We start from the raw sequence: 26768 nt of genomic DNA, 5'->3' as shown, positions 1-26768 counted from the left end.
TGTGATCTGATTGACCATTCACACAGTCAACACTTTCAGAACCAGTGTCCATTTCCAAGGCCTGGGAAAACATCATTGATGTGATTAATAATCCCACCTTTATATCAGACTCTAGTATAAGGAGGTTTTCTGTTTGACACCCAGGTTCAGGTGCAGGCTGATCAATCCACATCTGCATTTCACTTTTAAAAAGATCCATGTGTATTTGCAGATAACAGGAATGGCATATCAAACTACTTAGATAAAAATGTTTGCACCTTACCTGAAATTTCAGGTGTAAAAGGTGGGCCTTTCTCTCTCCATAATGTAGTTTCTCTTTTATTTCTTTTAAGTAATGAAAACAGGGAGCAATGTGGGAGAGAAGGTTGCAACGACAGGCCCTCATCCTTTGATGGGCCCTTGATACATGAGTGCAGATTCAATGCTGTGCCTATGGGATGTCCATCTCGTGGTCTTGGTGTCGCCCAAAGCACTTGGGCTGGTCCCTGGGCACATTAAGTAAAAAAATGAGCGGCAAGATTTGTCCCAGAAAGGAAAATAAAGGAAGGTGATCCAACTTCCTTCAACTTCTCCAACTTAGTAACTTCCGGATGTTCTCTGTGTTGGCATGGGAATCCTGTTACCCTCCCAACAACTCTGGAGGGCACCAGGTTGGGAAGGTTGGATCAGAAGCTTGGATGAACCCATATTTCAGTCCAGACTTAGCCACAAAGGTCACTGGATGCCCTTCAGCCAGCCAGTCATTCTCTCAGCCTACCTCCTAGGACAGTTAGAAGAACCAAATGTACGTTACAGGGAGAACCATATGTTCTACTTTAATCCAGTGAAATGTTTGTTACCTTCTCACGCAACTTCCTTTTCTCTTGCTAATCCACCTAGAATTGCAATGAGAGATTCCAGTATAAGTACCAGTTGCGCTCTCACATGAGTATCCACATCGGGCACAAGCAATTCATGTGCCAGTGGTGCGGGAAGGACTTCAATATGAAGCAGTATTTTGATGAGCACATGAAAACACACACAGGTGAGACAGCCGACTCGCTTTTCATGCACTTTCCTGTTTACCTAGAAGAGTCACCAACTCTTTCGTGAAACTTGGCTGATCATTCGCAGCAATTGTGAATAATCCCATTCAGTGCATTCAGACTTGCAAGATTGATGTCAGCCCTTCATGGTAGACCCAACTCCGAACCAAAGTCATGCAAGCTAATACTACTTTTATTATAGAGCTGTTGTAACAGAATCTTCAAGTCTGAATGCACTTCCTCCCTCCCTTTATCTTTGTGAGAACTAGGGAGGGTCTTGTCTGAGACGCTTTCTCAGGTTACAGTTCTGGCCTGGACTCAGATTTCTTTTATCTGATCATTGTCTTGGAAGTGGTTCTTCTTCCTGTTCCTCAGGATTATTCCTTCTGCCCATTACACAGTTTTTGCTCTTTCCTAACTCTTCCTAGCATAGAATTTGCCATTTTCATAACCATAGCACCTGGAGTTCATCTTCATTTTGCTCACCACTGTTACCCCAAGATCTTTTTCTAGTTAGTTGTAGACAGCTCAGAACACATCACTGTGAATGTGAAGTTAGGGGGCTTTTTGGTCCCGGGGGCATACTTTATACTGAATCATGTATGTGTGATGGGCTGTGAGAATAACCTTGGGAGACAGGAGAAAGAACTGCATCCTAGACAACAGTCTGGTAAGAGAAATCTGAGTCCAAAGCAGGGATGGGGTGGGGAAAGCGTATCAGAAGGGACCCTCCCTAGTTCCCTAGAATGTAAAGTTTTACAGAATGTAGAACCTCTCCGTGGGGTTTGTATTTTTAAAATCTAAATTAATAATCACGTTTTATCTTTTTATAATGTTTGTTTTTATCCACTTGTTATTTTATTTAATTGTTGTACGCCACCCAGAGTCACTTTGTGAGATGGACAGCTTTATAAATGTGACAAAAAATGGAAGGGAGGGGGGAGGGGAAGGGAGGAAAGGAAAGGAAAGGAAAGGAAAGGAAAGGAAAGGAAAGGAAAGGAAAGGAAAGGAAAGGAAAGGAAAGGAAAGGAAAGGAAAGGAAAGGAAAGGAAAGGGGAGCACTTTCAGATTTGCAAGATTCTGTTGCTATAACCTTAGAGTAAAAGTAGTGTTAGTACTCATGGTTTTTGTTTCCTGTCTGGACTACCTTGAAGCGCTGACATCAGTCTTGCAAGTCTGAAAGCACTTCCCCCTCCCCTGACTTTACTTTCCAGAGAACCTGGGAGGGTCTCTTCTGAGACTCTTTCTCCACCCCCATTCCTCCTTTGGACCCAGATTTCTCTTATCAGACCTAGGCTGCGGCTCTTCCTTTTGCCTCCCATGGTTATTCTCACAGCCCATCACAATTTGCCATTTGGTTCACCCAAATTAAAAAGAGATCCTCTTTCCAGAGAAAGTAAGCAAATGTGTGGTGAGGCTAGCATTCGTGATGGTCGCCATTTGGACCTCATGATTCTTGCTGGCAAGTCTAGTCCGTAGCACTGATCGGCTAATGCCAAATTCTTCTTGATTCCTATCCTAAGCCATCCCTGACTTAGTTTTCCATTTCTTTCCTTGATAATTGGTTCTGGGCCAAGTATGACTACAGCTGAACATTTTCAGAAAAGATCTCTGTCTTCCCCCACCCCACCCCACCCCACCCCATCCCGCCATCCCATCCCGCTTCTCCAGGTGAAAAGCCATACATCTGCGAGATCTGTGGGAAGAGCTTCACCAGCCGCCCCAACATGAAACGCCACCGCCGGACCCACACGGGAGAGAAGCCCTACCCTTGCGACGTCTGTGGTCAGCGTTTCCGTTTCTCCAACATGCTCAAGGCCCACAAGGAGAAGTGCTTCAGGGTCAGCAACCCGCCAGCTACAGATCCCAGCCGAGATACAGACTCCCTTGGTCTCCCCACATCTCAGAATGCCAACTCAACTCATTTGACAACTGGAGTTCCAGTCCATTCGACGTCACATTCCCACGCACTTCCTCTGCCTCTTGTGCATCCTCATGCACGTAGCATACCTCCTCCTCCTCTGTTACCCCCCCCACCAGCTCTCTTCCCAGGTAGCAGAGTGAATATGAACAACTAGACCCTGCTCAGTCTGGTGCGTCAAACTGGCTCGTAATTCCACAGGTCTCTCCAATGCCATTGACTGTTGTAGGAAGCATTCCGACTGGGTCTATTCTGAACAGGCATCATGTCTGGGTTTCAGTTTGAGGGCCCTGAGGGTCTTGGCCTTCAACAGAAGCATCAGGAGCCTTGAGGTCATCATTGCCACTCAAATTCCCCAAGCCGTGAAGGTAATATTCTCATCTGTTTGCTTGCGGAAAGATGCAGACCAGCTACGCTTGACCTGTTCTTCTGATACGCGTTGGACTTCCAGCTCTGATCATCCTTCAGTCTGTATGGATGGCGTAGAAGAGATTCATGTGTTATTTTTTGACTATGAAGATCTAGAGAAAATGCCCTGGTAGAGCATGCCAGTGAGGAAGGTACAGTCAAGGACTTTCCAGACCTATCTGGTCAAATGTGGGTTTGGGGGAGTGAGAAGTATATGGGTTTCTCTTGGAGATTGAAGGAGTGAGGTGCTTTCACCCAAGACAAGAAGGTTGGAAGAAAGCACTGTAGCTTTTCATGTTCCTCTGAAGGGGAATGGAGAAATATGGAAACATTTCCCCATGGAACTGGAAGGAAATGGCAAGACATGGATGGTAAAGCTATACTTGGTGTGAGAAAATGGATACTTGAGTGTGTGAGCGTGCAGCACTTTCTTCCAAGGCCAACTTCCCATTCATTCACTCTCCGTCATTCTTGCCCATCCCTTGGTGCAACTGTCCATTTCTCAACTTCTGTAGTGTGAAGCTCACCTGGCCTCCTCTGAAGCTTCCAAGCTAGAGATGAGGTCCCCCCTTCACGAATAGTCACTTGAAAATAGTAGAACATTAGAAGCCTTTTTCTTGATCACCATCTGGGTACAACCATCAGGCTTAATTCAAGCATCCTTGGGAGTGATGAAGACAACATCCAGCCTAAACACCATCACTTAGTCTACAGATCCTTGACTACACATACTGTTCTTGAGCAGGATTACTCACAACTCCTCTAGAAACCAACATACTCTCTGCAAGCTCTTTTTCTACTGGTTTGGAGGAAGACATTGAGCCGTTAAAAAAATGTTTTTGGTTGTTTTAACTTTTTTTTTTGCACTTTATTATATCTAATCCTAAGAGCTCTTCCACAATAGGACATTTGTAAGTTATTCCAGACTCTTTTACCGAAGACCAGAACTTGGGGGCATTATTAGCTCAGCCATTCTACGGTTGTCATTCATTTCCAAGGCAAAGGCCCCTTCAGTCCATATAAAAATGGGCCATGTTTCAAAAACCGACCCATTCTTTTGCACGCATGCATACCATAAGGGTTTCACTGCATATCTGCTTTGGGAATCATGTTTCCTCTTTCCTGCCCCAACTTTCACAGCTTTGGCAAAGCTTGGTGGATCCTCTTTGGCTAGAACTTCCAAGACCTTTCTTTGTTTGTGTGTTTGTCCACGTGAGCAGGGCTGGCCCCTGGAACAACAGCCATAATGCCTGAATGGACAAGGAAGATGCTGCAGGAAGGCTGTGGCCCCAAAAAATGTTCGAGATAGTGCAATAACGGTGAACTGGTGGACAAACGGCACGTGTTGAACTCTTGGGGGTTGATTGTACGATCTGTTCCTTCCTGGTGTGACCCTCAGGTCAAAGTCTTAAAGTGGTGGTTAACACTGGAAAGAGAGATGCCTACATCCTTTGAAACTTTGGTAGTGTATATTGGTGAGGAAGGAAGGACGGAAGGACAGACTTCGCACGTCTCAGACTAACTCTATGAGTGCCTGGTATTTGACCACCTAATTAACTTTTATGGCATTTGGTATCTACTGCCAAATAGCCAGAACGGGGGGGAAAAAATGTCCATCAGTAACTCTTAGTATTGGAAACGAAAGAAACTTTATAACGAAGCACTTTATTCTGTATAGATCTGTGGGAGGGAAAATCTGAGATTTTTTTTTTTTTAATGCATCTTAAGAATTACTCTAGAAAAAATACTGCACCTTTCCTTTTAACCGTCTTACATAAAACCTGCATATTTTTTCTAGCTGGTGGGGGAAGGATCTCCAGTGATCACGGTCAGCTTCCAGTACTTACGGGTGTCCACCTTGGAACAGGTGGAGAACCACTTGGGCTCAAACCTTGCCCTCCCACTTGTTCATGGGGGACCCAGCATTTACTGGGGCGGGGGGTGCAATTGGTACATGAGAAGATGCTAAACCCTAACAATTAGAGCTTCCACCATTTCAGAAGCCAGACCAGCCAAGGAGCAGCAAGAGAAGGGTTTACGAACAACTAAATCAGTTGCTTAGTGGGCTGATTCGCCCCTCTTCCCCACTGACCTTCCCCTCTAAATGTGCTGGGATGGACTAAACATTGTTCTGCAGACTGAATCATGTCTTCAGTGGCAGAGAGAGAGGCCCGTTGCCTATCAAAAATATTTCAGACCCCTTCCGGTCCCGTTGCCCGTAGTTCTGTAAGAAGGAAGCCCTTCTCAGAACAGATTACATTAAAGTGTGTTTTAAATGACCGCCAAGCTGCTAGTCCACTGGATTCCTCTCGTGCTAGCAGAGTTTCGAGGGTGACCCAAACTGCGTTACCAGTCTGTATGACTTGCGTTGTCTGTTCGGGCTGTCCCCCTGCAAAACATCATGGCTGCAATGTTGTGGCATGTGTGTCTCCCCCTATGCACAGGCCTTGGGTTTTTTTGCACTAGTGATAGGATTTCACAAGAGTTGTACTCAATGCTCCCTTCCCAAAAAGGGGTTTGGCGCCGGACACCCGTCCAGATCCTGATTGGAAATGAGATCCGGGTCATTTGAGAGCTCAATTTAAGGGGCCAAAGGCTTACGCTAAACTCGGAAGCCCACTGTTTACATCGGGCGTGAAATGGCTGTTTACCGACAGCAGATCCCTTTTTTGCAAGTCCTGTCGTGGGAACACATCTGGAGAGGCCCATCCTGGTTGAAAGCCATCCTGGTACCCCTCTCCAGATGTGTTCTCATTACATTATGCACTTGGGGAATTCAGGGGTTCTTCCAGCATATCTGGAGGGCGTCAGGTTAGGAAACTCTCTCTTCAGGCAGACCTAAAGCTGGGGTTGCTTTAAATAAAAGGTTTTAATATTTTGAAAGAGGTGTTTTTTTTCCTTGTTTCTCTTGACTCGCTCCTGCCAAAGATGTTGGCTTCCTCCTCCTCCAACAGGTTTCTTGCTGGTTTAGAAGCGGCATTGTTAAAAAAAATGGAGTTTGTTTTTTTTAATCCACCCCTTAAACCCAGCCATAGAAAACGGGGGGGGGGGTGTCACTTGAACGGTTGGGGTGGGAGGCGATAGGAATTCTACGGGTGCCCATTTGGCACCAGGAACAACCTTTGCATTTTGCACGAGGGGGGGCTGCAGGGGGTCCTGTTTTCATACGCTCTCATGGTTTCTATTCACATGAAATTCTGCTTCGGAAATGCCTTGATGGCCCCCTTTTTGCAGGGAGGGGGTGAAAGCCTGGCGTCAACCCCTGAATCCGTATGGTCTTGCTTGGCGATACCTCTGCTTGCTTGTTGAATGCGTTTGCAGACTTGCCAGTGAGTGGCAAGAAACGTTTAGCTTGGTATGTGGTGGGTATGAAACAAGGAGAGAAGTTAAACAGATGGAGTGAAACAAAGGAAGAAAGACCCCTCCCCTTTCAAGTGCCACAGACGATCCGGCTTGACACATCCATGCATTGCATCTTATTCATTTATGCACATGATCCTTTGTGCGCATGACGCATGATGGGCCAGACCTAATAAATAAATACATTTTATTTATTCTCTTGCCTCACTCCTGAATTCCCTCACTTTCTTTGCTCTGTTACAAGTATGGGACTAATAATTATTATTATATTATTATAATATTATAATTATTATTATAATAATATTTTTTTGAGAGAGGGGCTGTTCCAGGTGAATTCTACACAGGAATGCATTTTGGGGCAGGATATATATATATATATATATATATTTCTACACAGATCATTATTTGGGAATTCTCGGTCAGCGGCTTTATTTTTATGACTGGTTGTTTGGAAAGATACCATCGTGAGGCTCTTGGTCTGAATGCATTTCTAAATGCAGAGTATACCTTATCCATGGATGAAATGCTGCTTCAGGAAAATTGTGGGGTGGTCCCCTTTTCAATTTATTAAAATGCATATATTCAGCCTAGCCTGTTACCTTTTTTCCAAGTCATTTGCCCTGTTACAGATGGCTTAGCATCTTTAAATTAGTTCCTGACTGAACTAATTTAATGTCATTTACATTAAATTTAATTTAATTTAAAAAATAATTAAATTTGATTTAATTTAAATTTTATGGAATGTCTTTGAACCAGAAAGAAACTCAGCTGGCTGAAGTCCTGCAACATACTAGCTTGTGGGGGGGGGGGGGAGAGATGAACCCTGGTTAAAGCAAATGGAGCCTACTTTCTTGTGCAAACTCCGACTTGGACTTTTTAAGCATGTTGTATAAACTCGGCTCCCTGACAGAGTTCAGCCTACTCTCAAAATCTTCAAGCAAGAGTTTGGGAAGGAAAGAGAAAGAAAAGGGGTGGTTTTGAACCTCTTGTGACTCATCCTTGAAGTGAATAATTTCAGGCTATGTGGCAGAGTTCTTCCACACTGCCTGACACTTTAAAAAACTTTAACTGGAGAAGCTCTGATCTTCACTGCGGCCCTTTCTTTTGTTCCTAATCCAGGGCCTGTTACACAACAGGCTTAACTGAGTAGTTATGCAAGCCCAGGAAGTGTGATATGCCTGTAGGCCTGGCCCTGAGAAGAAGGTTAAGAGAGGAGAAAAGATCCCCCAGTCATGGGGAAGAGAAAAACGTGAGCAAGAAACTCAATTCTGTCCTGATTTTGTTGGGTATAAGACGGAGTAGAGAGCAACTTGGACAGGCTTTCAAGATTCTGTTATTCCACCCTACGACAATAAAGACCATTCCTGGAATTTCTGCTGCTTCTGTCTCTTGACCTTGCCTACTGCGAAGAGTTGCCAGGAAAACACCGGCTTGAATGAAAAATAGTGCCAAGCGGGCTTACGCTGTCCTTAACTCAAAAGCATGTTTTCCTGGTATCCTGCAGCTACTCCGTGAGCACAGCTTCTTGAAGGAGGTATTGACTTGTGCCATGTGCCCCCAGATCTGCTCCAAAGGACCTTCTCAGCTATGGGTACAGAGCCCTGCTCAGTCCTAATGTTAACCCAGTTAATACGGAGGAACTGGGGTTAGGAGAGGAACAGTTTTAAGCCAAATGCACTGGAACAATTGTGACCGAGTTCTGCTTGGTTGCTCATCCCAGAAGAGTGATGGAATTCTAGAGCAACATTTCTCAACCTTCGTGTCTTTAAGATGCGTGGACTTCAACTCCCAGAATTCCCCAGCCAGCCATGAATTCTGGGAGTTGAAGTCCACTCATCTTAAAGTGGCTAAGGTTGAGAAACACGGGTTACGTGCTGCAGGATGCTCTTTCTATTTTACCATTCTCTGAAAAGAAGAAGCAACTTGAGATGAATCCACATTTCATTTCTTTGTGAATTTTCTCAGTGCTTTTTTTTAAAAAAAAACTTGCCTCTTCTGGTTAAGGTGAGACATTTGCAGCGTGTGAGACCCTTGGCTAACCATCACCCCAATGTCATGTTTCGCTGTGGCTTTTTCTTAAAAAAAAATATCAATCAATAAAACCACCCCAATAATTCAACACCTGTTTCAAATTCTACACCAAAATAAAAAGAAAAAAAGCTTTTGTGATCTGTGTTTTGAGTCTCTCCCTCTCTCCTTTCCAGAAAGGTGGTGTTTCTAAACAGTGGTCCTGTCGTCTTTGAAATTTAAAAATGGAATGGAATAAGGGGAGGGGAGGTCAAAAACATCGATATGCCAGTTTCGATCAAAGCAGTGTGCATTAAAACTTGCAACCACCATCTTGACTTTTTTGACCTCCCTCCCTCTAGACCCCTGTGGGCAAGATCTGAATCTGTGGTTTACTAAGTTGCAAGCGCTGCTAGGATGTTCAGCAGGAAAAGAGTAACGGGCTTCCCCAAGCTGCCACCTTTCAAATGTGTTGGGTTTCAACTTTTATTCTCCTCAGCCTTTATGGCCATATAGTCTGGGATTATGGAAGATGAAATCCAGCATATTTAAAGAGCAACTGACTGGAAAAAGATGGAGTAAAATCTTGAGTGTGAGCTCATCCTCTAGACGTGACCTCCTGGGTATAATGGTATGTGGGAATTCCACATTCCTTCAAATTATGCCCTTCTTTTGGATGCTCTCGTCTTGCAGGCTGGCACTGCCAGCTTTCCCCAAACCCAGGCATGCCTTCCAAGAATTCCCAAGCACAGACTGTCTAACTGCAGATCTCCTGGGATATCACCGGTGGGAATCCTTTTTTATGTTTGGGACAATCCTTCCTTTCCTACATTCCTGTCAAGAACTCTTTCCCAAATGGAAATACAGTAGAGTCTTGCTTATCCGACATAAACGGGCCGGCAGAACGTCGGATAAGCGAAAATGTCAGATAACACACACTAACGATTGAGTGTGGTAAAAAAAACCAAAAAAAAAACCCGATCCGCTGCGCCTGTTGCAATCGATTTTTGCGTTGCAGTGCCGCACCGTCAGGAGCAACTCATGCTCGCAAACAAGCGGCACACTTTTCTCATCGCCGATATATGCGTGTTGTGTTTTTTTTAGGGGCGTCAGATAAGACAGAATGTCAGATAAGCGAAGGTCGGTTAAACGAGACTCTACTGTATTGTCCCAAAGTTATGAGAACCTAGTCTAATTTGCAGCATATCCATGTGTAATGGTATGTGGGAATGACCTTGGCAGGGGAACAGCCATGGCCAGGGCAATGGTCAGATAAGAGGCAGCTGAGCCCCCAGAAGGAATGGGTGTGTGGAAAGCATCTCAGAAGGGACCTCCCGAGTTTCTTGGGCTGTAAAGGTGAGGAGGGAGAGATGTCCTTTCAGACTTGCAAGATTCTGTTAATGAAATCTTACAATAAAGTAAAATTAGTCCATCTGGGCATGGTTCCTGTCTGGACTACCCCACAAAGCTAACATCAATCTTGCAAGTCTGCAGGGACATCTCTCCCCTGTCGTCTTTACAGCCCAAGAAACTAGGAAGGGTCCCTTCTGAGCCTCTTGCCCCATCCACATTCCTGCTGAGGGCTCAGCTGCCTCTTATCCAACTTTCCCCCTGGCTGTGGCTCTTCCCCTGTCTCCCAAGGTCATTCTCACATACCATTACATTGGGTTACCAGTGCCAGTTTTGAACCCCAAGTGCTGACTCCTCTGAAATAGATTCCAATTGCAAGATGGCCTTCAAGATGCTCTCCTTATTTCCTAGTTCAAGTTCAGGGAAATTGGAAACCTGGCAACTAGAATCACCATGGAACCTGGTTAAAGTGTTGGTCTAAGAGCAGGGGAATTTACATATGGGTCCCCCCTTGGATGGGAAGCCTACGGGTTGAGTTTTGGCAACCTACCTCCCACCTCCTGGAGGAAAGGTAGCCTGTAGATCCAGGCCTGTTGGAACTTCAGTGCAATGCAGATGTTCAGCCCATTCATGGCAAGTCCAAGTTAAAGATATGGGAACTGAGGATTGAAGTTTGTTGTATGCCAACAACAGGGTTCCTCCTTCTCCTGTGCTACATGGCTACTTGCTTCCAGTTCCAATTAGAGGTGACACTGTGTAAAAATCTAGTTGCCCAGGTGCTACAGAACACACCAAACTGAATGTGGGCAGGAGCCCCCTTGCTCTCACAAACAGCTGCCCCCTCCTTGGTTCTTCATTGAGGAAATAGACCGAGTTTTGCAAAACCAGCATCTCTTGGTTTTTACTAACAAAACCAAATCAAGGTACCACAGTGGAGTGTTTAAATGCAGATATAGAAAAAGACAGTGAGGAGGGCGAAAAAGGCCCCAAATCAAAGGGGAGGCCTGGGCACGATCACATCTTTGTCAGCCGCAAGACGTTGAGGCGCACTGGGAGAAAAGTGGCACCCGATGCATACTGGATCTCCCGGAGGACGCCTTCCCACTTCTTCCCCTCTTCATCGTACCTGGAGAAGTCACACACAAACCCTTATCACTGGAGGAATGGACCTCGACTGACCACATCAATTCTCAGTCTTGAAGCCTTAGTGCAACCAGGACAACAGCAAGGGCTTTGCTCGACTTCTAGGAAGCTGAAGTCTACCAAGCAGAGCCCTTTGCCACAGGTCTCCATCCCAAATCACTGAGATAAAGCAGGAGGTATGGGGGAGTTGCCCATCCCCTGACTGCCTCTCCACGTATGCCCCCGTTCATGTGACTTGCTTTACCCATATTGGAATTAATCCAGTTTTCTGCGCATTGAACCATTCACTAGTTCTGTTTAGAAACCGTTCGGAAAAAAAATCAGTAAAAGCACAGCAAAGGAACATGTGGGCTTATACAGAGTGACCTCTGCCTATTTGGACATCTACACTTTAGAATCATTTTCAAATAGCTTCGTACGCAACCGAAAGATATGGATACCCACGCTGTGGCTCTGAGAAAGCTCTCACACCTGGCAAATGCCACCTAGGTGGGACATTCAGAGATGGATTGGCCTCTGAAGGCAGACACACGACCCATTTTCACACCTTGGGTCTCTTTATGTTTGCTAGGTGTGCTAGCCAAGGGTTTGGATTTCTCCAAGGGCAGGAGCGAGGGGGTGAGCAATGAAGTGGCCAAGGTCCCTCCCCAAAAAACAGTTCAAAGGAATATGGAAACCCAACCCAATGGGGTTCCAAAAGGATGTTTCCAAGCAAAGTGAATGGGTAACACGGGAGCAGACGGAGAAGGATTTAGACACCTTCACAAAGGCCCATCAACGGATCACAAACAGGTTGGCCTTAGCACATCATTTCCCACTTTGTAGCCCCACCGGCTGGAAACTCTGGGAACTGAATCTCAACATCTGGAACATGCCGGATGGGAGAGGACAGCTTGAAGACAGAGCCTATGAACTATCCATTGCTGCTTTGATTAACATCTGGCCACAGAAAGGTGGTCTAGAAGGCAAACAAGTCTTCAGCTTGATGTTCTACCTGACTCTTGACTTTGGCACTTTCTAATACAGTACAAGCAGCATTAATCAGGGTTTCTCAACCTTGGCAACTTGAAGACGTGTGGACTTCAACCCCCAGAATTCCCCAGCCAGCATGAGCTGGCTGGGGAATTCTGGGGGTTGAAGTCCACACGTCTTCAAGTTGCCAAGGCTGAGAAACCCTGAACCAGAGAGTAACAAAACACCAACTAATACACAATACATCTACAGGATATGCTGCTTTTATTCCAGTTGAGTTAAAAAGGGAGACTGATATTCAAGTTTTCTTACCTCCAGACATCGTTCAGCTCAGTTGGAACCAGTTCTCCAGATTCGGTCTCTACGGTGGCAAAACCGCCAATTAAATAGAGCGTGCCAGCGAGGCTGATGAGGCTGACGGAGCTGCGTTCTTGGGGGAATTCAGTAAAGACTTCCCATCTATCGAGGTGCAAAAGAGAAACCAGGCCCATGTGGAAAAAAAATAAAGACTTCTCCGCAGGCCAGGAGCCTCAAACCCAAATCATTATGAAGGCTCATAGGGACTAGTTCCTTAGCCTGCGGGCAACAACGTTCAAGCCCTCTCATCTATTGGCACAAAACTCTCTAGTGAATTAAAAATGGGAAACGTGTTATGGCATATCATTATGCATTTATTCCTGTAGTGTAGAGAATTCTCCAGAAGACCCTGTTCTGTGGAAATTAGCTAGTGATTGTGAAACGTGTCCTTTCGGATCAAAGGTTCCCCTGGATCAGTGTTTCTCAGTCTCAGCAACTTTAAGATGGGTGGACTTCGACTCCCAGAATTCCCCAGTCAGCTCAGCAACTTTAAGATGGGTGGACTTCGACTCCCAGAATTCCCCAGTCAGCTCAGCAACTTTAAGATGGGTGGGCTTCGACTCCCAGAATTCCCCAGTCAGCTCAGCAACTTTAAGATGGGTGGGCTTCGACTCCCAGAATTCCCCAGTCAGCTCAGCAACTTTAAGATGGGTGGGCTTCGACTCCCAGAATTCCCCAGTCAGCTCAGCAACTTTAAGATGGGTGGGCTTCGACTCCCAGAATTCCCCAGTCAGCTCAGCAACTTTAAGATGGGTGGGCTTCGACTCCCAGAATTCCCCAGTCAGCTCAGCAACTTTAAGATGGGTGGGCTTCGACTCCCAGAATTCCCCAGTCAGCTCAGCAACTTTAAGATGGGTGGGCTTCGACTCCCAGAATTCCCCAGTCAGCTGGCTGGGGAATTCTGGGAGCTGAAGTCCATACATCTTAAAGTTGCTGAGATTGAGAAACACTGACCTGGATGAACCTAAATCCTCCCATTGGGAGGGGAAACTGGCTGATTCCAAGCATTAACATCTCTGGCACGCATCTGTATGTGTTAGAGGAGTAATTATAAATAGTGATTGCAAGCCAGAAGGAAGGCTTGGGGTCACATTTACTTAGCTCTGTTAACCTATAGAATCCGACTCCAACATATGGGATATTGGGACTCATCCCAGCTCCCTTGTGACCATCTGACCCAGAGCCGTCCCTCTGCAAGAGAATTTCGAGTTCTTCTTCCTCGCCAACGGATGGGCCAAAGAACTTCAAACAAAATTACTTCTTTTCCTCTCCTTGAAGCCTGACGCAACTTTGGAATCTCTTAAGCTAGATGGGAATCCCCTTTTGCAGAAGAAAGCATGCTCCGGGAGTCGGGCGGTGTCAAAACTTCCTCAGTTAATAAATACATTCTAATCACTCTTCTCTTGAGGAAGCGCCCAGCAGAGAGTGCCAGAGCGCCATTTAGGGCACATGTCATGCTGTTAACCCTTTTTGCCACAGGGTGCAAGAGCTTCCTTTTGATTGTTAATTAATTAAATTAATTAATTAAATAAATAATTAAATAATAAATTGATTTAATTAGTTTAATTTTTAATGCAATTGCATTAAAAAAAAGTTGCAAATCTATTCCCCGCCCCTCCAGTGCAACGTTGCACAACGTGCAGGAAAGGTGGCACTTACTTATCAGTTGCAAGATCATAAACTTCCACCGAGTTGGTCAAACCAGAATCGGTCACTCCTGCAGCCACGTAAATTTTGCCATTGTGGACAGTTGTGCCAAAGAGAGAACGGGCATTTTTCATCGGCGACAGTTCCTTCCACTCAAACTTCTTTGGGTTGTACACCATCAGAGCGTTCAGACATTTTCTGCAGCGGAGGGGAGAGATGAAATAAGGTTGTAATGGATGAAATAAATTCTGTGCTGGACCTGCCCAGTTCCAAAAGTTAAGGCTGGTCCAAAGCTTCTAGCTTTCCTTTAGGTCAATGTTTCTCAACCTTGGCAGCTTGAAGATATGTGGACTTCAACTCCCAGAATTCCCCAGCCAGCCAATTTTAATTACATTGGATGGGAGAAGTTGAGAGCTGCAATGGGCCGAGGAATGAAATCATGAAGCTATACTATTGGGGTGATCGTTTAACTAAGCTTCACATGGCTTACTGATCAATTTTACTTGCCACCCAAATCTGTGGGAAATTGCATTTTTTTTTCAGCAGGACAGTGCAAATGTTGGTGTGTTTGGGGCTTCCAATACAGGATTTGGAAATCCAGGTCATGTATGATCTATAGGTAACTGAGCTCTAAACTAAGACCCAAATGATGGATTGAGGATAACCATTTCCATTGCAGGATGATTGACATGCTTAGATGAGGCAACACTCAAATGCTTCTGGGTGGCTGGCATGCTCAGCCTCCTCCCAGCAATCTGGCATCTCTAAATGGGGTACTCAATTATATTTTGGACATACTATGTGATGACCGAGTTCTCTGGAATATAATGCTGAGAAAAGTGGAAGGAAAGAGAAGAGGATGATCAGCAGCAAGGGGGATGGACTCAGTTACAGTGGTCATGGAGCATTGTTGGGACACCTGAAGGACCAGATTGGGGATGAATACTCCTGGAGAAAATCTGTCTATGTGGCTGCTAAGAATTGACACTGAGTTGGTGGCATTTAATCAATCAGTGCAAAAACCCAGATGCCTTTGAAAAGTCCATAATGCTGGGAAAGGTGGAAGGAAGGAGAAGGAGAGGACAATGAGCAGCAAGGGGGATGGATTCAATTACAGCAAAGATAAGTACACCATTAGAAGATCTGAAGGACCAGGTTGGGGCCAGATCCTCCTGGAGAAGGTCTATCTATGTGGTTGCTAAGAGTTGACACTGACTCCATGGCATCTAATCAATCAATCAATCAATCAATCAATCAATCCATCAGATGGGGTAGCCAGACTCCTTGATTCTAATAGCAGTTCTGCCTCTCTTCTGTCCCTCTCAAAGAGGGATGATCGTCTATCAACTTGGCCTCTTGAGAGATTGGATTTCAACTTCCAGGATTCTCACCAACAGCGGCACCCACAGCAGAAGTCAAACAAGGGCAAGATGGTGGTCACAACATCCCACTGTGCACATACAAAAGGCTTTGATCATGTCCCACCACCACCCATTTACCTTTTTTGACCCCCATCCCCCATGGCGGCGGCTGCTGCTGCTGCTATAGATTGTGGGGGTTGAATTCAACACATCTGGAAAGTTGATCATAATCTGTGCTGTCCACACCCCTATTTCTTTTCACTTACCCTGCCCCTGCTGAGAGTCACAAATTTACAAAGATGTCCCAAAGCAACAGGCCCAGAACTTACCTGTCATTGCCTTTGCCTCCTATGGTGTAGATAAGGTCATTGTGAGACACCACACCATGACCGTAGACAGCGTACGGGAGGGCGTCTGCTTCCCCCCATTTAAAGGACCTGAAGGAGAGAAGAGAAGTTGGATTTGGGAGGTGGCATTCACAGCCCCCCTCTCCTGCTCCCCTTTTACTGGGGGACACAGCAAACCCACAGTTTTTGCAGCCCTTCTGTGCATCACACCCACACCATGCATTTTCCTGCCATACTGCAACCATCTTTGTTACAGTCAACAAAATGACGGTTGACATTTCTCGAAGATTGTCTTCCAATTCTGGGTGGCAAAACTATCCATACGCCCCTGAATTTCAGGTATGGTTTGAAAGTTTTTAACAGCGTGAGAATAATTATTCTACCTTCCTTAGATTCCTTCATTTTCAAAGTCCCCCTGTTCTCCTTCACACCATGTTCTTCTCTGCATGGCTGCACTAAACCAGGCCATTTAATTACAAACCAGGTTCTATATCAATCATGGTTTACTTTTTTTTTTCCAGAAAGGACCCTTTAAAACAACCAGCTTTTCCTCTGCCTAACTCTTTGCCATTTTATTATTAGAACATTGCACAGGTTTTCTGATTAAGTCTGTATCTATTATGATACCACCATGCTCAGGAATGGCCACGTTTATGAGTCTACAAAGTTTATTAAAGCAGCATTTGCTCTTTGTGGCTAATAATTGAACTAGAGCTCTGTCAACTCATTAATTTTTGGTTAGCAGCCAACAGCAAGGCCCTTCAGCATTGCTCCTCTACCTTCTAGCCAAAACAAACATCCCTCTGCATCATTAGAAGAATAAAATTGGTGGCATTGGGCGAGCACCAAGGTGCTCTGCCCCTTCTAGCATTGTCCCCCTTTATCAATCCAGCCACAACCAACTGCTTCCTCTTGAAATAAGGGGCTGGCTAGCTTTTCCCTTCCATCAGCATGGATTTATTTAGTTTTTTTTTATTTATAGGGCTTACAGACCACTCCAGTCAGCCAATTCTGAGTAACATGCCATTCCCCAGATCAGTGTTTCTCAACCTTGGCAACTTTAAGATGTGTGGACTTCGACTTGCAGAATTCCCCAGCCACCATGCTTTAAGATGCGTGGACTTCAACTCCCAGAATTCCCCAGCCACCATGCTTTAAGATGCTTGGACTTCAACTCCCAGAATTCCCCAGCCAGCATGCTTTAAGATGCGTGGACTTCAACTCCCAGAATTCCCCAGCCAGCATGCTTTAAGATGCTTGGACTTCAACTCCCAGAATTCCCCAGCCAGCATGCTTTAAGATGCGTGGACTTCAACTCCCAGAATTCCCCAGCCAGCATGCTTTAAGATGCTTGGACTTCAACTCGCAGAATTCCCCAGCCCCCATGCTTTAAGATGCTTGGACTTCAACTCCCAGAATTCCCCAGCCAGCATGCTGGCTGGGGAATTCTGGGACTTGGAGTCCATGCATCTTAAAGTTGTCAAGTTTGAGAAACACTGCTCCAGTGGATCCTGCACCAAACAGGGGCTGGACTGGATGACCTCAGAGTTCCCTTCCAGCGCTCTGATTCAGTTATTCTCAGTGACCTCGTGCGTGGCTACAGTATTTGTGTCATTTGCAACCCGAAGGGCAAAACTGGAATCCTAAAATCCTTATGCCAATGGCATAAATGGCCCCAAATGATGTAAACATGAAATTAATGTAAAGGTAAATGATTTGTGTAGATTACTTCACATGCAATGAATTTATCTGTTAAATTGGGAGGAGATACGATCATGGAAAGGCGGTCCATTGCATCTTCTAAAGGGGGGGGGCGTGAAACTGACATTTGGCCCTAATGACCTCACAATACAGCTTCTGATGGGCCGAAGTGACGCTGAAGATTTTATATTGTATTTTCATTGATTTTATCCCCTCTGTAAACCACCCAGAGTCGCTTTTCAACGAGATGGGCGGTGGCAAATATGATATACGTAAATATAAATATTGTCCTGGCCAAGCAGGAGATACAGATCAGGCCTCAGTCCCCCACCAACCCATGGCTCCCCCACCACCACCGCGAAGCCTTTGGCACTTACAGCCGGTCATAACACAGAACCGAGTCCAGAGTTTGCTCTCCTTCCTTTAATTCTTTCCCCCCGACCACAAAGATGGAGTTTTCTGCTTCTCCAAGTCCGAACAGGCAGCGGGGGGACGGTAGCGGGGGCATTCCCAGCCAATCCGAATCCAGGTGGTCGTACTGCCAAAGAAAGAGAAGACAGCCATGGGAGACCTCCTCCCTGCCCACCAGTCCTATCAAAGCAGCCCTGTCCTTCTTTCACGGAAAGCCACCCAGTTTTTCCGCAGCATTTCTGACTCGCCCCACAATCAGGGTATTCAGGATGATGGTTTAACTGTAGTTTGGGGGGAGCCTTGATTTGGAGCCAGGGAACAGACTGAGAAAGGGGACAGTACACCGTGGGCTCCTCCACAAAATGGCTGCCATGGAGGAGGGGTCTTGCTTCATCTCCCAACGGCTGTTGGCAGGGAGGGGGGTCAAAAAAGTCCAGGTGGTGGCCAGGGTGGCACTATTGAAGCCCTGCCTTTGTGCACCACACATGGTAAAGTAGGATAGGGCTTTGATCATGCATTCACAGAAGCCATCTTGATTTTTCTGACCCCTCGCTGCAGCCATGGTGGCCAGAGCCATCTCAAAATGTCTGTTTTAGAAGGCAAATTGGTAAGGTTGCTTCGGACCTTTCTTGCCAGCTCCTTGGGATGCTAACCAGGGGTCTCTGCAGGGTCTGGTCGAAAAAGTCAAGATGGTGACTGCAACGGTGTGATCGAAACATTGATCTCAGCGCTTTGGCCACCATCTTGGATTTTTTGACCACAACTTGTGGGCAACGCTGATGCTTACCTTTCAAAGGTGGACATATTTCTTAACAAAGAGTTGAACTGCTCCTGCAATGTTTGAATGTTTGAATGTTTGAATGTTTGAATGTTTGAATGTTTGAATGTTTGAATTTTTGAATTTTTGAATTTTTGAATTTTTGAATTTCTGAATTTTTGAATTTTTGAATTTTTGAATTTTTGAATTTGTGTTTTCTAAGCATGCCTCCTAGGACCATGTCAGGCCCAGCTTCATGCAGAAAATAAACGGAGCTAAGGTTGATGTTTTGCCTTGCAGTCTAACCATTTCTCATTTACAACAAGAATATAAGGAACAGATGGAAGTTAGGTGAAGAAGATACTCTGGTAGATGGTTGCAAGAGAGGAAGCTGTTGGAAACTATCCTGTTGCTGCTTTTATTACACTTTAGAACAGTGTTGTCCAAACTTGGCCACTTTAAGATGAGTGGACTTCAACTCCCAGAATTCCCCAGCCAGCCATGCTGGCTGGGGAATTCTGGGAGTTGAAGTCCACTCATCTTAAAGTGGCCAAGTTTGGACAACACTGCTGTAGAAGAAGGTACAAAGATGTCCCCTAAGGGATACCAACTTCAGCATCCTTCTTCCCCAATGGCCAGCCAGGATTCTCTGAGAAGTAACACTAACAGATATACTGCTCCTGGTACTGGAGGCCAGCTATAAACCAGACTATAAATCAGAGGCTTATGGGTGGGCAGACTCCCAACCCTTCGTGGCTTCTTTGCTTCTTGCTTGGCTTCTATAGCAACTATGTTGGGGTGGCCATTTTTTAATAGTGCAAAATGCGCTGCTGGACCCAAAAAAGATTGTGGGTGGAAGGATGTTCTGGGGTATACAATATTTTGTGCATCCTCCTACAGACAGAAATGCAACCAGCAATAGAAGGGCAAGAAGGAAAGATGGGACTTCAACCTTGGCAACTTTAAGGTGCGTGGACTTCAACTCCCAGAATTCCCTAGCCAGCATGCTGGCTGGGGAATTCTGGGAGTTGAAGTCCACGCACCTTAAAGTTGCCAAGGTTGAAAAACACTGTTCTAATCCATCCTCATCCTGATCTAAAATGCAGGATTTAGCCACTGTTTCCCTGCTACATGTTTATCCAACCCTTGCTTTCCAGTCCCACCATCTTGGGCTGCCCTGAAAATCAAGATACTGGGTTATCTGAGCCTTTCGCTCAGATCCAGCAGCATTCCTAAATATATTTATAGATCTTGGTGAGGGCAATATCATTCTACTTAACTTTTTATTTTTTACGACCACCAGGGATACCTCTGAATATCAGATGCTGATGAGAAATGGCAAGAGAAGGTCATGACTGTGAGTTTCCAGAGACATTTGGCTGTCCCCTGTTGGAAACAGCACGCTGGGACAGACAGACCTTTGGTCTGATCCAGTGAGGCAGTTGTGGCATTCTTGACAAATTAATAATATTCCATGCAAGGGAAAATTGGCATGCCTTAGAATTATGCAAGGTTCCCTCTCCCACCCTCAATAGCGTACACTGGTTGGAACTAGGGTTCAAATCAGTTTGAACGTTCAGGAGTGGGCTGAACGTGGACCTAAGTGAAACTGAGATAAAACCTAGCTGAGTCCCCATTCCAGAGAGAGTCTAGGAGACCAGAAACCATAAGTTAGACCCCGATCCCATGCCAAAATGAAGAGAGGCTTGATACCTGCAAGAAATAGGAATTCATGGGGTCCTCCTTGTCGTCTTCGTTGTAGTAAAGTCCACCTGCTATGAAGATCTGATTCTCTCGGGTGACCAGGCTGACATGGTTCTTTGGAATCTGAGCAGAAAGGGAGGCAAAATAGCACTCATTGGCAGCTGGGTCGTAGGCCACAGCCCCTGAGTCACTGACCATGAAGATTAGGTCTTGAAGGAACATCCCAAAACGCATTGTATCATTTAAGATCCCTGGGAGAATCTCCTCTTCTTTCTCATTCTCTTCTTCATCTAACTGTCCATTGACAATCTGGTCCTCAGATTTCTTCTCTTCCTTCTCTTTTTTCTGCTTCACCAATGTCAGTTTCCCCTCGTGAGCATCTTTCACCATCTGGATCTTCTTGAGAAGCTCTGGGCTGGATTTGATCACAGCGTTCTTCTCCACCTTCTCCCTGAAATAACCCTTGTCCATGAGACGGAAACGGATGCTCTCAAAGACCACTGGAAGCGCCTTGACCCGGCTCTCATGGTCCTTGGCTGTGGCCCACTTCATGACCACCTCAAAGACCAACTCTTCCTTCTCAATATTGAGAGAATCACTGGAGATGATAGCAATAAGTTCATCTGGAGAGAACTGGCAAAACTCCTCATCGCGGGAGACAATGGAAAAACGATCACAGATGAAATCCCGGGCAGCTACCGCCAAGCGGGGGCAATCCAGCATCAATCCCAGCCTGAAAATGGCTAGACAGTTGCTAAGACATAGCCTCTTCTGAAGGAAGGAGACACAGACTGTGAAAATAGAAGGTATCTGAAACATGTTGGCTACCGAGAAAATGTCCTGAACGTTCTGCTCGGTGATCTCCAACTCCGAGGTATAGATGTAATGGAGAATCTTACTCATGACCTCTGGATCCACATCTTCTAAACTGACTTCCCTCTTCTTGCTTTCGTCTATGTCGGAGAGGAACAGGGCCCTGAAATAGGGGCTACAGGCGGCAAGCACCAGACGGTGGCACGGGAATTCCTTCCCTTTCACTTTCAAGACGCAGTCGAGAAACTTCTGGTGGTCCAGCATGTCCTTCAGCCCATCTTGGAGGAGAGTTTGCTGATAAAGACGCATCTCCTCAGCTTGCTCCATCGGCAAGGTGGCCATGGTAGAAACCTTCTTCCCAGCTGCGATCTCCCAAGAATTCCTCGAATCCGCGGATGGTCACTTTTCCTTCCAGAAAGAATGCTGAGAGATCTCCCTTTGCTGCTGATGCAGCTGCTTAACTGCTTCGGTTCAGATAGCAAGTGGGATTTATATAGATAGGCATATATATATATATATAGCTACAGCATTACAAAGCTAATGGAATCTCTTGAGGAACACGTGTAAGCTGATCATCTTTTAATATGGGAAACTGGAGGGCTAGGCATGGCAGGGGGGGGGAGATGATGACACAGAAGGGTGAATAACAGCTGTATGTGTAATTCTAGCCCCATGACCAGCGTCTGTCTCACCCCAATGAAGCATTTTCCCTTCAGAAAGACTCAAAAAGCTTCTTAGGGATGCGATGTAAATGAGGTTATGGATGCAAAGGATGGGAATTAAACTGATACCACCCTTATGTTCGGGGTTCAGGGACCAGGAGAGATTTTTTGAGCCCCTCTTTGCACCAGTTCTGCATAGACGTGGACGCACACACAGATGCCACGGCTCCGTTCTCTTCTTCTAAATCCAGAGCTAAGCTTAACAGGCTAAAAATATACTGCAACTCAGAGCAGAATAAACCGGCGAGAAAGACATTTGATCTTTGTTGTGATGGAAAGAAGTCCCTCTGAGTCAAGTATGCCATAGATCTTGCTTTTCCCCAAAGATTTGTATGGCATTTATTTGCATCTCGATGCTTCCAGTAACATGAAGTTCCAGGGACCATCCTTTATAACCTCGGTGGTCTAGGGGTGAGCAAGTACGGCAGAGTTATGCTGGGTTTGGAATAAACTTTTTTATTTACCGGTATAAATGTGGAGCAGGTAGAATCAATCTTGGAAGTCAGCAGGAATTCACCTTTAAAAGTAACCCAGTATGTGCCCCTAAGCTTTTCTTTTCAATCTTTTCCAGCCAGTTTCAGGTCTGGACCAGATTTCCCTTTCCTTTGGTTTCCTGCTTTCCTCATTTGCAACAACAGGACTGTAAAGTAGGACAAGAGGTGAGTTCCTAGCAGGGCTGTTGTTTAGGGTTGTCAGATCTGGACTGCAGAGATAAAGACAAGCACCAGATGGCGCAAGAGACGTGGACATCCCTTTGCTGCCATCTACTGCCCATCAAGAGCCTTGCAGGTCAGATCTTCTAATGCAGCCCATTAAGGCTCTTTGAGAGGAGCCAAGCTATATTCTGCAACCATAACTCTGATCCCAGGATCGAAATAGATCTCACTTGAGCCAAGGCGTCACGCTGAGCTGCATAATGTCTGCAAATCCATATTTAGGTCACCTGGGGACCCAACACGGTATCTCACCCCAGCCACTCTCATTGCAAACGTGATTTATTCAAAACATCCTGGTTCAATAAACCATGGTTTAGTGTGATGTGTGGATCAGCTAGCCTATATCCCAAAGCTTCTTGGGAAGATGGATGAGAAAAGGACCACAATCTTTAGTCGGAACTTTGTTTTAGAGGGAAAAGAGGAATATGAAGCTAATAAATTCTATTTTAAAACATTGACAATCTTGGCAAAATTAAATTCCCAAAAGGTAGGTTTATTTATTTATTTACTCATTCGTTATTTTTTTAAGTTCTCTTTATTTATCACCTGTATATCATGCCTTCCTTGGAGTGCCCAAGACAGCGACATGGATGTCTCCTCCTATTTTATCATCCCCATTTCATCTTAACAACAACCCTGGAAGGTAGGTCAGGTTGAGTTGAAATCAATTCTTCCAAAGTCACCCAATGAATTTATGGTCACACTGAGATTTGAACCCAGGTTCCCCCAGTCCAAACTGACAATACATTTCCCATTTCCTTGTAGTTCTTGCAACCCCCTGCTCTGTGCAGGATCCACTAGTGCATTTCTGACAGATGACCATCCAACTACTGTTGGAAGAGCTCCAGACCATCATGTATCAGATAATACCTCACACTCATCCCTAAACAATCCATCAACAGTGTGTGTAATCTTAGGCAATATCGTATAGTCTAGGAGAGTCATTCATCATGTGAGGTAGGATTTATCATGATCCTGTCTCTTTTCTACACCATCCTCACTAGATTACTCATCCCTCACGTGGCATCTAACTAGATCTTTCTGCAAAACTCTAGAAGGTCCAGTTGTCTATTGAGATTCTGACTCGGCTGTTAGGAACAGAGTGTGGAAGGAGTTGACCCCGTCCTTGGCTGACTATCGTTGCTACTTGACACCGTTCCTTCAAAACCAAGGGCTGGGTGACTCGGTTCCCTGGCTGCCTGTGTCACCCAGAAGATGTGGAACCTGGCAAGGAACTTCCGTGCCACCATCTTCAGTGCCAAAGAGGATTTCTCTGTAACCCATGGCAGCATGGACCTGTCAAGGTGTCTTAACTGGTGCATGTAAGTCTGTGCATTCTGTTTAGAGGGCAGTCTTCAGTTTCATTGTGGGTTGACTTCACTTCAGGACTTTCTATGACCCGTCGTTATACATTCTGGTTCCCGGGGTGCCCACAGGGTGAGGAAGTGAAGCTGGGATTGCTGCCTGCACTTGGGAAAGCAAAAATGCTTCCCAGCCCATTTCCCCAAGGCTCAGCACAGCTGTTTTTTCTCAAAGAGTTGTAAAAGTTTACAGCCCCAGAAACCTGAGAGATGGACTTATGGATTCATTCATTCATTCATTCATTCATTCATTCATTCATTCATTCACTCACTCACTCACTCACTCACTCACTCACTCACTCACAGTTTGCTTACAAGCATCCACACCAATGTTCCAGCCACCCCCTGGTGTTTCCAAGGGTGTGCCCGTGTCCAGAGGCAGCCTCACCCCATCCCGGTTCTTAGCAGAAAAGCGAATGCCAAGACAGAGTGAGGAAGAGGTGGGTGTGTAGGAGGAAGGGAGATGATAGGAAAATGGTGAGGAAGCAGGAGGTGACGTCTGGAGATTGGCTGCTATTACAAGCAGGCAAGAGGATGACCAGTCAACTGCCAGGACCTCAAGTTTTGGGGAGCAGCATATCTTGGTGGGATTCCTGCCTGGATCTTGGATGGGAGCTTGGTTGCAACTAGAAGAAGAAGAACCACACTGAAGCAACACCTCGTCTCAACTAGGGTAAGAACGTTTGGGAAAAGGCAACGGTTGTCTGCTACTTTATAGACGCTGAGACTCTTGTTTGAACTGGGCATTAAAAGACTGAGTACAAAAGACTGAGTATTAAAGACATATTTACGTGGCAACAGCAACTTGCAAGCCCTAGGTGGGTGGAGGTGACCCAGAGCAGTAGCCTGTTGTTGGGGAAGGGGTGTGCTGCAATAAAGCACTGGGTACAGATTTGCTACGCTGTGGTGGGTCCAGTCCTTGGAAAGCAAAGAACCCTCACATATGGTATGATATGGTCAGAAAAGTCAAGATGGTAGCCATGATTGTGCTTTGAAGTTCTGCCTGGGTGATGCCCATAAAAATAGACAGAGCTTTGATTGCACTGTCATGGCCACCATTTTGACTTTCTTGACCATACACTGCAGATACCTCCATCTGGTTCCTTTCTGAGTGTTCTTCATTTCCACATGGGCTCCCAGTCTGGCTTCTGGATTGATCAGCCTACACTGGGTTACACCATCTTGGTGATGGTTGCTCATTCTCACTCTTGAGAATGGGTTAGGTCTGTTGGCAAGATCTGGGTTGACACCAGGTAACACCTCCTTTTTTAAAAAAAAAAAAGCATTTAACTGGCAGCAGGGGCATTAACACTAACCCTCCAGAGCTGTCCTGTTAAGAACTAGCCACCAGAGCTCTCTGGAGTGACCAATGCCTCCCCTTGAAAGACAACAGCCAGAGGTTTTGGAGGAGGATGGGGTGGGTTGAGCATGATTTACCTCCCTCCTGATCTGTTGCCCGGGGTGAAATACCCACCCTACTTTACAAGAGGGCAGCTCCAGTTGGAAACCAAAAGCTGGCCCCACTTCTGTGGGTCCATCCAGTAAGAGATCAACATCTGGCTGGTTTGACAGCCATTTCTGGGTCACGGTTATTTTCATGAAGGGCGAAGGGTTCAGTAACTCAGGGTTCCTCAACCTTGGCAACTTTAAGACGGGTGGACTTCAACTCCCAGAATTCCCCAGCCAGCATTCTGGGAGTTGAAGTCCACCCATCTTAAAGTTGTCAAGGTTGAGGAACCCTGTGGTAACTGAATATGAATTCAAAGATCCGAGTTTGGGGAAATGAGAATTGCATGTAATTTTGATGTTCCTAGGGGTGTCTAAGGAGGTGTGGGCAAAAAGGCCAAGATGGCAACTGTAATTACGCCATGTATGAACAAGGAATGGAGCTTTGGTCTCATGGTCATAGCCACCATCTTTGACACCCTCATAAACACCCATAACTACTTCAGTAGCTTTTCACATCATTTTCTGTGGGTCTGAACCCCTCAGTGAGGTCAGCATTTCTCAACGTTGGGAACTTTAAGATCTGTGGACTTCAAGTCGCAGGATTCCCAAGCCAGTATGAATTCTGGGAGTTTAAGTCCATACATCTTAAAACATGGTGGCTGGAGAACTCTGGGAGTTGAAGCCAACATATCTGACAGTTCCACTTTATCTGGGATGGTCTGAGGATTCCCGCCCTGGTCAGGGGGTTGGACTAGAAGACCTCCGGGGTCCCTTTTAACCCCGGGATTCTGTGATTCTAAGCTCCATTCCTTCTATGTTTAGTTGGGTCCTTCCTTTAAGAAAAACGCAGCAATGAAAGAAAAGCCCATGGTAGTAACACATATAGAAGCAGGAATTCCTTTCTGGGGAGGTGAATCCAGGGTTGGATTTAATCTGAGCTTTTGCATCGCTGCTTCATAATATAGTTTGATGAAAGGAGAAAGGGAAGGAAGAGAAGGAAGAGAAGAAAAGGAAGGAAGGAAGGAAGGAAGGAAGGAAGGAAGGAAGGAAGGAAGGAAGGGAGGGAGGGAGGGAGGGAGGGAGGGAGGGAGGGAGGGAGGGAGGGAGGGAGGGAGGGAGGGAGGGGAGGGGAGGAGTTCTTTCCAATGTTTGCATAAATAAATTCTTTATTTTGGAAAAGGTATTATTATTATTATTATTATTATTATTATTATTATTATTATTATTATTCGGTGA

At 45.6% G+C, this 26768-nt stretch overlaps 2 protein-coding genes across 3 annotated transcripts in view; one reads left to right on the top strand and one right to left on the bottom strand.

Moving 5' to 3' along the window:
* The window catches only part of ZBTB47 (zinc finger and BTB domain containing 47), a 28752-nt gene extending 24524 nt beyond the window's left edge, over positions 1–4228 (top strand). For both annotated transcript variants that reach the window (XM_088150465.1, XM_088150466.1), the window contains exons 5-6: positions 880–1024; positions 2697–4228. In XM_088150465.1, coding sequence (XP_088006591.1) covers positions 880–1024; positions 2697–3103 — 552 coding nt within the window. In that variant the 3' untranslated portion in view covers positions 3104–4228. The remainder of the gene's footprint in view (positions 1–879; positions 1025–2696) is intronic.
* Positions 4229–10922: 6694 nt separating this feature from the next.
* KLHL40 (kelch like family member 40) lies at positions 10923–21626 on the bottom strand. Its single transcript, XM_007444569.3, has 6 exons — positions 20481–21626; positions 17977–18137; positions 15881–15988; positions 14203–14388; positions 12499–12645; positions 10923–11197 (listed from the first exon to the last, which is right to left on the bottom strand). The coding sequence occupies exons 1-6, from the start codon at positions 21624–21626 to the stop codon at positions 11086–11088; spliced, it is 1860 nt and encodes a 619-aa protein (XP_007444631.3). The 3' UTR covers positions 10923–11085.
* Between the last annotated feature and the right edge of the window lie 5142 nt (positions 21627–26768).

Source organism: Python bivittatus, unplaced genomic scaffold (assembly GCF_059951505.1).
Source record: "Python bivittatus isolate LINGU-HERP-01145 unplaced genomic scaffold, Pbiv_v1 ctg000610_np1212, whole genome shotgun sequence".
NCBI lineage: Eukaryota > Metazoa > Chordata > Lepidosauria > Squamata > Pythonidae > Python > Python bivittatus.
The sequence above is the reverse complement of the archived record's forward strand: the minus strand, read 5'-3'. Positions and strand labels throughout refer to the sequence as shown.

What these genes read in the sequence shown, in the direction of transcription:
- KLHL40 (XM_007444569.3), bottom strand. Translation starts at nt 21,626, where the DNA reads ATGGCCACCTTGCCGATGGAGCAAGCTGAGGAGATGCGTCTTTATCAG. An exon ending in TGAATTCCTATTTCTTGCAG is followed by an intron (nt 18,138 to 20,480) that starts GTATCAAGCCTC and finishes TTTCTTTGGCAG; the next exon opens with TACGACCACCTGGATTCGGA. An exon ending in GGAGGCAAAGGCAATGACAG is followed by an intron (nt 14,389 to 15,880) that starts GTAAGTTCTGGG and finishes CCTCCGCTGCAG; the next exon opens with AAAATGTCTGAACGCTCTGA.